Source organism: Spea bombifrons, chromosome 4 (genome assembly GCF_027358695.1).
Source record: "Spea bombifrons isolate aSpeBom1 chromosome 4, aSpeBom1.2.pri, whole genome shotgun sequence".
Taxonomy (NCBI): domain Eukaryota; kingdom Metazoa; phylum Chordata; class Amphibia; order Anura; family Pelobatidae; genus Spea; species Spea bombifrons.
The window spans coordinates 101,568,530-101,581,603 of NC_071090.1; the positions used below are offsets into that span (position 1 = coordinate 101,568,530).

At 50.0% G+C, this 13,074-nt stretch overlaps 1 protein-coding gene across 3 annotated transcripts in view; it reads right to left on the reverse strand.

The window, feature by feature from the left end:
- Window positions 1-214: 214 nt before the first annotated feature.
- KAT6A (lysine acetyltransferase 6A) overlaps window positions 215-13,074 on the reverse strand; it is a 28,229-nt gene continuing 15,369 nt past the window's right edge. For 2 of the 3 annotated variants that reach the window (XM_053463024.1, XM_053463026.1), the window contains 14 exons: window positions 12,527-12,642; window positions 10,836-10,917; window positions 10,590-10,725; window positions 9,877-10,169; window positions 9,305-9,411; window positions 7,021-7,136; window positions 6,722-6,863; window positions 6,347-6,508; window positions 5,517-5,610; window positions 5,028-5,259; window positions 4,667-4,865; window positions 3,897-4,448; window positions 3,261-3,528; window positions 215-3,151 (listed from right to left, as the gene is read on the reverse strand). In XM_053463024.1, coding sequence (XP_053318999.1) covers window positions 651-3,151; window positions 3,261-3,528; window positions 3,897-4,448; window positions 4,667-4,865; window positions 5,028-5,259; window positions 5,517-5,610; window positions 6,347-6,508; window positions 6,722-6,863; window positions 7,021-7,136; window positions 9,305-9,411; window positions 9,877-10,169; window positions 10,590-10,725; window positions 10,836-10,917; window positions 12,527-12,642 — 5,000 coding nt within the window. In that variant the 3' untranslated portion in view covers window positions 215-650. The remainder of the gene's footprint in view (window positions 3,152-3,260; window positions 3,529-3,896; window positions 4,449-4,666; window positions 4,866-5,027; window positions 5,260-5,516; window positions 5,611-6,346; window positions 6,509-6,721; window positions 6,864-7,020; window positions 7,137-9,304; window positions 9,412-9,876; window positions 10,170-10,589; window positions 10,726-10,835; window positions 10,918-12,526; window positions 12,643-13,074) is intronic. The other variant, XM_053463025.1, reaches the window with a different exon arrangement.

A 13,074-nucleotide genomic window follows, 5' to 3' on the forward strand; every position in this document is an offset into this window, starting at 1 on the left:
CTCCCCAGGTATTTAAAAGTCTCTTCTCTTCCACATCACTCGGGAGGTGGGGGGGTAGGAGCGAGAGAAAAAAAAAATATAGAGGAGCGGACGCACGCTGAAAGTATACAATTGTCGCAGCTGTGTTGAAGCCCGCGACGGAATAAGGCTACAGGGTTAGAATTTTTTTTTGTCTTTAAAATTTTTCTTTTAAACTCGATTGCTAAAAACAAGATTTTCCTATTTCCGTGCGATTTTCCGCTAAACTGTTTTTTTTTTTGTTTTTTTTTTAATATCTGCTATATTTTTTTTTTTTTTGCTTTCCGTTGTATACATATATATATATAAAAAAAAAGTTGGAAAGGGGGATAAGGTGGAATCTTTTTTCCGCCGACACTTTTGTATAAACTGGAGAGAGTGAAAGATAAAATGAATAGAAAAACAAAAAAAAAAAAAACCTTTCTACAGAAAAGAAAAACAAGTTAACCCCACAAAATATTATTTTTTTTGTAAGGAGGAAATAAAATAACAATAAAAAACATATAATATTAAATCTACAGCAAAGGGATACAAGGGAGAGGGAATAAAAGTCCTGTCAGTATAAAAGGCCGTATTTATAGTCTGCATGAGAACGCCGATGGGTAGAAGAGAAGCGGTGCCCCCCACCCCCCTCATCTCCGCATGTAAGGAGAGTTGAGAGTTTGTTTGGGTACAGCAGGGGAATTCATATAGGAGTGGTGAGGGGGTGGTGTGTACATCATATTTCCATGGGGATTCGGCTGCATAGGTTGTTGGGTATAGGCCTGGGCACCCATCATGCCCATGCCAACCTGCATGGGATACTGTGTTGTCTGGTTCATATAAGCTGCGTTGCTGTGATAAGAGCTGTTGACCATAGGCTGGGACATGCGGTAGCCGCCCATGGCATTGAGCGGGTTCATGGTGTTGACGTTGTATGGCGATGTGGACATGAGGTTGACGCCCATGTTCATGCTCCGCTGGACGGTGAGTGCCCGGGCAGATGGCTGCATGCCCGGCGTGCTGCGCCCGTATAGCTGCTGCTGGTGAGGGGATGGAGCCGCAGGCAGTGGGGCAGATTTGGAGCGAATGGATATATGCCCCTTGACGGGCATCTGGCTCTGAATACGCTGGCTATGAGGGATGCCCAAGTTGCCCGCTGACATGTTGCACTGAAGGAGGTTCATTGAAGGGGGAGGTGTCATGGTGGCTTGTGCTTGGGGTGCTCCCGCCAGGGGGTGGGAGGAGGTGAGCTGGGAAAGGCCTGAATTGGAAAGGGACACACTGTTTGCATAGGAGGTGACGGCCTGAGCATGGCTGTAAGGCATAGCATGAGGGTCCATGATAGTGTTGGTAAGTTGCTGCAGCTTGGCCAAGCTGAAGGTGGCTGAGGGCTGGGAGTAACCCCCGGCACCAAAATCCCCCGGGTAAATGCTGAGGTTGCTACCATTGCTCTGGTCTGGTATCTCCATAATCATGGGTGAAGGTCCAAAGCTGTTGTTCATGCTGCACTGGGACATAGGGGGCTGTTGCTGAGGGGGAGGCTGGGGCTGCTGCGGGGGCAACGGAGGCGGTGGAGGGGGTGGCGGTGGCGGCTGGCTGTTGCTGCTGCTAGGTGGCCGCTCCGAGGCACAGCTCTGAGGCGACTTTATACAGGCTTGCGTTGTCTGCATCATGCTTGCCATCCCAGCCATTTGCTGGCTTACAGCACAGCCATTCTGTGCCAGACTAGCCGAGGAAGGCATTCCCCCGGCGCCACCGGCATTGCCACCGCTGGCATATGAACAGCTGCTCTGCGAGGAAATGCTACCACCTCCCATGCTAGAGTCATAACTGCTGGGGTTCTCATAGTTCTCAGTTGTGCTCTCAATGCTCCCCAAGTCACTGAATCCACTATCAACAACCTGCTGAGAATGGTCTGAAACAGACGGTACATCCATCATAGGGCTGGTCGTTTCAAGATTCTGCATAGAAGGCGCAGAGAGGGATCCTGCGTCTGGGCTGATCTGCGGATACCCACTAGCTCCGTTGTTTTCCAAGGCTGGTGGAACGCAAGGACTGCTAGCCGAGCGCACAGACTGGCTGGGGTGGGAGTGTACCGAGGAGATCGGGCTGCCGTGGGCTGAAGGATGGCACTCCTCAGACAAGCCCAGCTGAGGGTCCTCCTCTGCCTGCGTGAAACTCTGCAAAGTCTGGCAGGCCGTTAGAGTTTCATCTTCACAGTCGCCATACGCGGCATCGTCTCGGTCACTGCCCTCTTCCTGCGTGAGCGACTGCACTGCCTGCACGGTCTCCAAATCCAGCTCTGTGTGGGGGATTTCTTCTTCACCCTCTCCTTCCTCGTCCTCTTCCTCCTCCTCCTTTTGCTGTTCATCTACCTTCTGTTGGCTCTCTTCTTCTTCCTCCTCCTCTAGACAAGGAGGGTCAGGCATGTCTGTGGCCTCTTGCCCACTCTCCTCTTTTTCTTCCTCTTCTCTGCAACTTACAATACTTGGTTCCTGTGGAACCGGTTCCTCGGGGGCAGGTCCCTGCTCTAACTCCTCACTCTCATCTACCTCTTTCACTCCGTCATCCTCATCATCGGCATCATGGTCTTCGTGCTGGTTAGACGCAGTCGCGGTGGCCTCCTTTTCTTCAGCTCTCTCCTCTTCTTCTTGCCCAATCTCTTCTGCCACGGGTTGTGCCTCCTCTCCAGCTTCTGTCTGCCTCTCTGGAGACGCTGGATGGTTCTCAGCTTCCCGAGATGAGCCGCCACAACTACTACTGCTGCTGCTTTCAGAAGGGGATGCTGGCTGTATGGTATCATTAACCGTTTCCTCCTCCTCTTCTCTAGTCTTCTCAACCACAGCTTGCCGCTCCTCCTCCTCTTGATCTTTTCTCTCCAGAAGTTCTTCTTCAGGAGGCTCTTCTTCCCTGGTCCTTGTCTTGCGGATTGGCCTGGTGGGTGGAGGATGGATGGGTGCTGGTGGAGGAGGATCGCGGTTGAGTTTGAAGCCAGGTTTCCGTCCAGGACGCTTCTTCCAGTGGAGGGGCTTCCTGCTCTTGCCCTTGGGCCACCCTTTCTTTTTTATAGGGGCAGGTGCACAGGGTTCGGGTACAGAGACGCTCTGCTCTGTGGAACGCACAGTCGAGGCAGGGGGTTGATTTGGTGGCCCTGAAACAAAAACACAAAAAAAATATATTAAGGACTTAAAATTACTTAACGTAAAGCTAACTTTAAAATGAGAGAATTGTGTGATTGCAGCCAAGGCCTTTTCCCGTACCTTGTGATTGCTCGCTGTTCAATCTCCTCTTGTTTAATGGGCGGTTACGCCTCAGAAGGGTATGAGGGGTGAGGTAGGGGAAGTAACCTTGGGTGAAAGGTACCCCATTGCCCTCCTCAGGCTCCAGCCTAGGCATTGGCCTCTCAGAGTCCGAATCAAAGGGCTCGTCCAGAACCTGGGTGGTCTCTGAAATGGTCTCGGTAACGACACTGCTGTTATGGCGGTGCTTGCGCTGGCGCACTCGGCGTCTCCTGTGCGGCCCGGGCTTCTGGAACACAAAAGGGAAATAGAAGATTAGGTTCAAATTAGACATTTAAACAACAAAAATTTTAAAATGTTTGTGTGCGACAAAAGTTGATACTAAATGGTTGTTGTCACAGAAACTGAAAAGGCTCCTTAAAAATGTGGGTTGTTCTTATGTTAAATTATGGGATAAATGTATGAAGAATATATTAACAATCAAATCAATGAGTGCTTAATTAGGAAAACACTGACATAGGATGAAAAACCACTTGAGTGGCCTCTTATATGTTGGCATAAAAACACTTTTCATGTGTGTAATGTGATAACGCCATTAAATACAGGCCGAGAGACCAGGGATTATTTCGGACAAGGGTTTTTGTTTTTTATACGAACCTTGCGTTTAAGTGTGGGTTTGGTAAGTGTAGGAGGGGAATCAGAGCGAAGACTATGGTTCTCCTCTTCCTCATCGTCGTCGTCGTCATCCTCTTCCTCCTCGCTGCTTTCACTGAATCTTCTCAGCTGTGGGCGCTCACTTTCAAAGCGCTGCGACAGTCTCTCCTGATGCTCCAAAAAGTCTCTACGCAAAAGAGGGGTCGCCAGCCTCTTCAGTCTACCCCTCCGAGATACAGGACGACCCCTTTCCCCGTTGCGTCTAGGAGGGCCAGTAGGTTCCCTGGCCAGAAGTCGCAGAAGATCGGCGGCCCTGTTAGTAGCTCCAAGGCCACGGCCTCGTCGACCACGTCTGCCTCTGCGACCTCTCCCCGGCTGTCTATTGGCTGGTAAGCTTTCACGAAAGAGATCCTGAAGCTGAAGAGGGTTTGGGTAGCGAGATGGCGGAGACGAGGAGCGAATTGGAAGCGGTGGTGGACTCTTTTCTTTCTCCAAGACAGGACAAGTGTCTCGCTCCTTAAAATCCTTAAAGTCCATGCCTCTCAGGATCTGCTGCTACGGGTAAACGGTACGAGAAACGGTGTTAAAATTGATGCATTGAATAAGATTAAGTGAGATTACAACCTAAAAAGTATTATCTAGAAACTGTGGAGAGATTTATTTCCTTGGGCTCCATAACCATTTCAAAACAAACTATAAAAGACATGTACTTTTGCTCGCTTTTACATGCGCACTTCACACAGCCGCCATCACAACCTCTGTGCAGTACTTACACCGTTGTCCTTCAGCCTCTGCGGATGTTCTTCGTCCTCTTCCTCTTCGGACTCCTCTTCATCATCCGATACTACAGAATTCGTGACAATAACCGGGGTCCACCTCAGAGCCTCGGGGTCCACTTCCACTTCCCGCGGCCGGGCCTGCAAGCGGCTCATGTGGGTCTGGATCTGCTTTTCCCGACGTACCAAAACAACCCTGAACGAGTAAATATTACGCCAGATGTTAAAAAGAGACAGGCTAGACGTGAATAAGACTCAAAAAAGAAAGTGCAATTCAGGAATAAGACAGGAATATAATGGGGGGGGGGCGAAAGGCATAAAAGAAAAAGTTACATGAGACACGAGAGCAGGGATTTACCGATCTCCTCGCTGCTCCAACATGCGCAGTTGCTGCAGGGTGGCGGCAATGTCCTGGGGGCAGATACCAGTAAGCTTGGTAAGTTTCTTGATGCTCAGTTGCCGATCGCGGTTGTGGTGCAGACACTCAAGTATCACGCTTTTCCAGTACGCCATGTATGACAGCCGTCCGAGATCAGACAGCGGCTTTTCGGGAGAACCAGCTTGTCCCTCCCGCTTCGACAGGAGGTAACCTTTAAAGATAAAACATGTTAGGAAGGAACCAACATTTAACAGGCAAACGAGAATCAAATTGGCGAGTCTGTGCTCAACCAATAGCAACTTGGGTTGTTAAATACTTTTGTTCAATGCATATATCAGTCATAAACGTCGTGCACCCTCCCCTCCGTCGTCAAAACTCAGACCTGCCACCAAAGGACGAGTCGGAGCCATTTTCTCAGCATACCCCACAATACTACTTTGCCATTAAGAAGAGGTCAGCGTTTCTTACTGAAGTCTATGAGAAAGCGGCCGTATCCTTTCCTCTGGTACTGAGGGAGGATCATGATGCAGGACACGTTGTACTTCTGCTGGCAGTGTTTCTCCTGAAGAGACGAATACAACGTTACAGGTGAGAGAATGGACAATTTCCCAACATTATGCGCTAGGACACTGAGCAGTCTACATAATCTTTGGGTTTTTGTTTTACTAAACTACACTCCTTTCTGTCCCAGAGATACCAATTTCCTATTTCTAAGTAAAAAAGGAGCACGGCAGACACTCGTCGAGCAGACCTCGTGGAGCAGAGTTGACGTCATGCAACATGGCACAGCTTAAAATACTTGGCACATCTTCTCCATTTTTAGCACCAAATCATTATATGTCCCATGATCCCCCCCCCCCATCGTCCTGCCTGTCCAAACATGCTAAAAACATCCGTGTGTTCCCTGTGCGGAAAGAACAGCCAGATCTTGGCACCCCACCTCTACCAGGAGCACCCTGGATCAGTCAGACCAATATCCCGTCTGCCCCGGACACAGATACGCAGGAATAATGGAGACTCCTTATCGGGGCGCTTCTGGGAAGATAGCTGCTTCATCGCATTTGTCTAGACCTCCAGAATAGGATGAAGAACTCAACGTGTGGTCTGACCTACAATACAGCTCAGCAAGAAAACTGTGTCTCCGCCATACAATCACGAGTCCCCATTACTCTTCCCCGTCAGCCTTCCACCTGGAATGAGCTTCAGGAGAAATACCGCTGCCCGTGTAACCTACTTTGAGAAGCCCCCGCTCGGTAATTAAAGAACAGGTGCAGGCGAGGTGGGCCGTGGAAGCTCACCTTGGAGAAATATCCAACAAGATGACAGCCCTTCGCGTCGTTCTGCGTCAGCACGTAGAAGAGGAAAGGCTCCACGTCGTAATACAGAGTCTTGTGGTCCAAAAAGAGCTTCGCCAGGAGGCAGAGGTTTTGGCAGTAAATGGTGCTCACCTTTCCATCCACCTGAAGTAAAGGAGGATCCACAAAATTTCATAAGAGTCAAAGGAACAAGCAGAATGTGGAAAGGAAGCTACCGGAGACATCAAATGAATGAAAAACCGAACAAAAAATAGGAACAAGACTGTTAAAAAAAGAAAAACAACTGACATGGGGGGGGTAACACACTATGGGGAAAAATTTCGGGGAAGAACAGCTGTTGTTATTCACTGCGCTCACCTCAAAGACTGAAAGGTTGTCCTTGCGGTAGATTTCGTTGGCAGGCGGATGGTACCAGCTGCATTTCTTGGTATGTTGCTGCAGCATGGTGCGGCTTTTCATGTAACGGAGGCAGAACTCACACAGGTACAGTTTGGGCAGCCTGTCGGGGGGGGGCAGAAACAGATCATTGCAGTCACAAATTAAAGTAACGACGAGTCGTCTCGTTGTAGACGGTGCATCCGGAACGGACGCCCGCTCTACTCCAGGAAGAAGGCGCTTTAATAAGTTAGGCAGGTGGAATCTTAGGGACGCCTCACCTTGTGTACTCTTGCGGGTAGGGCGAGGAGTACCACGTCTGGATCTCGTACTTCCCAAACTCTATGACTGATGGGCAGCGCATCTGTGGGTCCGGAGGTCCACTGACTCCAACTCTCTACAAGAGAAAGCAGAAAATACATACATCATATGCTCAGAGGTTCGGCGAAATCAGGATATCAGAAAAGAGGAGCGGAAGTTAGCAAATCCGACATCGCCATTTCAGCGGCAACAAAGAAACAGACGATCGCAATCATGGACCTTACAGACTCCATGTAGTCCTCCTAGCCTGTCTGTATTATCCAAATACTCCAACTACCATTCTACCCGGCACGTCTCGCCGCTTATACGTCTGGCGTTAATTCGTTCTCCTTTCTGTCGCTATTACGTTTTCCGTATAGTTACCGACAGCTCCAGCCATCGCTCGGCGGTACGCATTTAACCAAAGACACAAAAAACACCGAAAGCTTCCTGAAAGCCGAGGAAGAGCTAGAATGTTGCCCTCTCCGCAACGTAATAAGTTAAATGTACACGCCAAAGGCACGCATGTACCGGTTTAAAAAGCGCACACACACTGCGCATGTTTCTCTGTGCCAATGTTATGTCATCAGCCATAAAGGCGACTGACCTGAACGAGGTGCCGGGGGGCTCGGACTTCTCTCTCGGACCCTTCCTCCAGCTGGATGCCGAGGGTCAGAGCGCTCGCAGGACTCCAATACAGCTGCTTACACATGGCGCTAAGCGTCTACTAAAGTTGGGGGACGCGAGGAGCCTTCGTCGCCCTCCCCTTTCCTCCCTCTAATCTTCAGTCTTGTTTGTCTCTCTCCCTCACATTGACCTCCCCTGGGCTCTCTCCTCCTCCTCTCCCTCCCCCTCCACCCTGTGACTAGGTGACAGGAGCCGTGGATTCTCCCGTGGGTACGAGCACAGCTGGATGGAAACTACGATTAACCAAAGGAGTACCAGACGAGTGACCAAGAAAGCGAGACTGACGGAGGATAACGAGGGACATCATTTCCAACAAATAATGATTTAAGCAACTCAAGTTTGTGCCGGGAACACTTAATTGTCATGTGACACAAAAGCAGGTACCAGCAATACTGAAAATGGTTCTTATGTTGTTTTTATTCTCCGCGGGGAAAAAGCAAAGCTGTAGATCGGCTAAAGTTTGCTGAACAAATGATGATGACGTCTCTAAGTGGAACAAGTGCTTTAAAAACGTGCGCAGCGCGGTCAGTGCCCCGCGTCACACCCGAAATATTCCACTCCATTCCAGATTAAAAGCGCCCGCCAGATCTGACCTTGTTAGAGTATTTAGCGAGATCTTGGCGAAGCCATGCAACCAGGTGCCGGCGACAACCTTAAAATAAAGCATCGTTTACAAAAACAGGTCTGCCAGAGACATGAAACCGAGAAACAAACAGAAAAAGATAGATCTAAGAGCTGGGATTAAATCCACAAAGATTACCACATCAAATCCCACAAAATAATTTATTACGCCATTAGATCGGGGCTACCAATACCCGAGAAGAGAAGAAACACAAAGTAGAAAGCCAGACAGAGGTGTTTAAGAGCCAAAGGAACAAAGAGAAACGTCCTTGGAAGCAGATGTCAATTCACGAGCTCTAAAGCCGTCGGTCCGACACTCGCAGATGACGGGAGGTGAAGTCAACAGCAGCTGCCGATGCACCAACCGGGCTGCCGAGGATCCGTTAGGGCAAAGTAAACCAGAAGTCAATAAATCCCTCCAGAAGGCCTTAATGCACAAGAGCCGTGAGTCTCAGACATTGTGGAGTACTCGGCCGCCAAGAGCGCAAGTCCTTGAGGGCTCCTGAAGCGGTGGCTTTTTGTCATCACAGATGAGAGCTGCCCAGCAGAGCCATAAATTCTCTCCGTGTCTCGCTCCCTCCCGGCACACTACACCCACGCCGGCTCAAACACTCCATCCCAACCGGATCGCCGAAAACCCTCACCTCCCTGGTACCGCCAAGATCAGGGAGATTCTGCCACAAGGGCTGAGCTGGCCCTGCATGATGCATAGCATAATAACATCGCTGAGATGACATGCAGGAGTTCGTCGGGGCTGCCCTTTTATTACGCCAGCGAAACCAGAGAGTTGAAACGTTCAACTCTTTAGACATTTTGACCTGGAATAAAAAGTAATAATCCAGATGGAGGGCATTGCATGACTTATAGCGAGTCCTCCAACAAATTCTAACACAGGCCAAAGTATTGTACGGCGGCGGTCTGCAAACAGGTGAATGTGAAAGGCCGAGCGCTACGTACCTGCAGTGCCTGCTCCTGGATATTTTGGAAGAGCTCAATTTCTTTTTCGGACATCATGCCAAGTTGATCATCCCCATCCAGCTTGCTGTCCCAACCGTCTTGATTGTCTAGTAATTAAAATAATAGAGCTGATTTAGAATAATAATAATAAAAAAAATAATAATTTATATCGAGTTAAGTTAAATGCAGAGATACTGTGAACGCCCCCGTATGCAAATCACAGATTTTCCCACCTCACTCACGAGAGAGATCCATGTGAATAAATACACGGTAAGCCCGGCTAATAGATTGGGCAAACCGGCGCTCACCCCCGGGAGACGTAAATTCCACTTTTATTTATGATCCATATTTACAGTGATATGGAGATGAGGCTCCTCCAGCCCGACGCGTTTTGCTCTAAATCCTAGGCAGCTACTACGTGTCTGTATTTGGTGGTTATTACAGCTTATTCATAACGAGCCCCAACCTGTTACTCACCCCCAGTGCCCCTGCCCCAACCCGTTACTCGACCCAGTACCCCTGCCCCAACCCGTTACTCGCCCCCAGTGCCCCTGCCCCAACCCATCACTCACCCCAGTCCCCCTGGCCAGACTTGCGCGGGCCTCTCTTCCGTGACCGCTGCAGGGAGTAGTCAAGTGCTTCTGCCCGTGCCTTACGCCCATCGGGTGAGGGAGTAAAGAACTTCGTCAATCCGTCAATAAGACCCTTGGTTTTTTTGTTGAAGGGGACGGCTGTACCAGAACTCACGGAAGGATCTGAACTCCTACTGTCCTCCTCTGAGGACGACGACGACGTACACGAGGACAGCTTACGTTTTCTCCCTCGGCCTGGGTTCCCCCGGCCTTTCCCAAACGGGCCTTTAGTCCTGCGGACAAAGAATGACGCGGTCAAAAAACGGCTCCGTGCTACGTGAAAATAATAGCGCGTTATCGGTCCTCTCTCACGGGTGCATTCTGGTCATTTTCAGATGGATGGTTGCTGCCCACAAAGGACTTTAATAAAATGCATCTCGCAAGGAGCAGGGATGGGGGTGGAAAGAGTTAAAATGCATTATGGGGTCCTGCTGGATTATTTCTAAGGGGACGCGGTTATCATACGCATTAAAATGCCCATTAAGGTGATTTAAACCCCCTGTATGCCGCTTCGTATAACATCGAGGCAGGATATAAAAGCTCCCCCACCGGCACGACCCGCGCATCGAGAGGGGATCCATCGCAGAAGGATTAACACCAAGACCCCCCATGTTTAGCTGCGCCAGAAGGGAGCGGTGCGTCTGGACACTCACGTCGCGCTTTGCTTCTTTAAGCGGTTCTTGGGACGCCCGATGGGGTTGGTGTAACGCCGGCGGATCTGCGCGGCCTTCTTGTGAAGTAATTTCCGACCTTTCTTCCTTGGCCGGCAGATCTGACATATCCACATGCCTGGAACAGACGGGGCAACGTGAGGGAGAGGGAGCTTACAGCAAACTAGAACTCACGCAATAAAGACTCATCCAAGGCCCTACACTTTGTTCTATTATATTATATATCACCTTTTGGCATCCTCGTGAGAGGGGGCTCGCAGCACTCCATGTGAAAGCCACGGTCACACGAATCACAGAACAGCATATTGTCCTGGAAGAGATGGGGGAGAAAAAACAGCAATAAAGGGGTTAATAACGTAATAAAAGCAGATAAAAGAAATGTGCGCAGACCAATTGTGCAGGTTATACCGCTGCCGCGTGAACATAGCTTGGGGGGGGGGGGGTTCAGCCAGCCGGTAACACCATCTGATATTAGAAAAGGGGGTCTTGTGACCCAAGCGCATACAGAGAAGGGCCGAGGAGGACAGGAATCTGCCATAGATTGGGAATCCTACTAATTATATTTAGAATCTGGTCCGGCTGAAGCTCGGGGCACTCGACTAGCTCTATGGAGATCACGTAAGTCCCGTCGGAAGTCCTTGTTACGGAGCCAGGCGGATACAGGTGGGACTGGCAGTAGGCGGCCGGGGGCAAAGCCTCCCTTGCCAGCTCTCTCACGCAGTGAATTTATTGGGGTTTAACCGCTAACTGGAGCGCTGCAGCGGCAGCTTCCCCGGCCCTGACGATGTATAATGCCTGTCCAGTGACGGGAACGCCACCAATGTAACTGTTATGCGTTATATATATATATATATATATATATATATATATATATATATATATATATATATATATATATTATAAGCTTGCAGGATCGCCATAATGGGGCGGCCCTTCACAGCGTTGAGCAATTAAAGGGACAAATCCCACAAACAAATGATCCCCTAATTCTGTTCCAATAAACTTCCTTTTATCTGCAGACCTGGAGGCCGCCATTGTTGACGGTCATGTGATATGTTGGGTGAACCTTCCCTTCTCGATCACCACACTAGAGCCCTGCGCGGGACTACTTTTTTAATCCCGCTCCCGCAATGTGGGTGTTCCGCTCCCGCCCGCTCCCGCCACTTTTGTGGCCAATCCCGCCCGCTCCCGCCACATTTGTGGCCAATCATGCCCGCCTCCTTACCTGATTTCCCGCGCAGTCACGCGCGGCTGCCCTCGAGTTGTTCCCTCACGGCGTCTGTTCTCTTGCTCCGCCCAGGAACAAGGCGGAGTCACAGGAAGTGACGTCACATCACGTGACTCCGTTTTGTTCCTGGGTGGAGCAAGCTAGGAGACACTGTAAGGGAGCAGCAAGAAGGCAGCCTTGCGGGACTGCGCGGGATTTGCGGGACTGCGCGGGATTACCGGGACCCGCAGGTACAGTGCCTGACCGCCCGCTCCCGCCCGCAGCCCCAGCAAGACCGCCCGCAAGTTTTTTGGCGGTACCCCGCGGGACCCGCCTCCCAGTGCAGTCCTCTACACCACACTGAGCCAATGCTTTACGGCAACGCTAATGAAGTCCGCTCCTCTATAGACTTTCATTAGCCAGTCTCTCTAAGCCGCTGTATTGCTTAACACAGGCAGCATAACACGCAAAGTGTTTAGTAGATCAGGACAAACGGCTAACCCGCAGCTGCCAGAAAATACCGGTAATAAAAAATGAAGTGGGCGACTCCGCGCACTCCCTCCTTAGCGGATAATGCCCAATGACAAAGGATATTTTAAAAGGCAAGAATTAGGGTTTTAAACACAAATTAAAAAGATGACGTTTGCAAACATGTGCAGAGAAGATGAAACGGGACACCTACTGCTGAGGGAACGCGGCAGGCGATACTCACAGCATTTTTGCCTTGATCGCGGCACGAGCTGCAGGTTTTGCATTCGATACATTGCCAGCGCAGGGCTTTCACACGCAGTGTTAGCTCGGGGGAGAACTTGAGACACGACGGGTGACCTAAGAAAATCCATGAAAAAACGCAACAGAACAATAAACGTCATATCTACGCCTTATGCACATTTCATGAATCTTTCCACGCAAACACAATATATGGACATCTCAAGGCCAATTTAAAATATTAACATTGTCTTTTTTTGCATTAATTTCGTGGCAGACAGTTTAGAGGGGGGGGGGGGTCAATTTTAGAAAACACCTTAATATATACAGATTTCTTTCTGGGTGCCTGTTTCGCAAATGCAGGGATCACCCTACACACATTTACCCCATCCCCCGCCCTCGGCCATTTGTAGGGCAGGATCGTGCGTGTGGCATGGGAACTGCCAGTCAGCTCCAGTGCTGGTTCGGTGGGCGCTGAAGGCGGGGGTCTCTTCACGCTCATTTGCATACGTGACAAGGATTCAATTTCAATGGGAGTGCTTTAGTGCCACT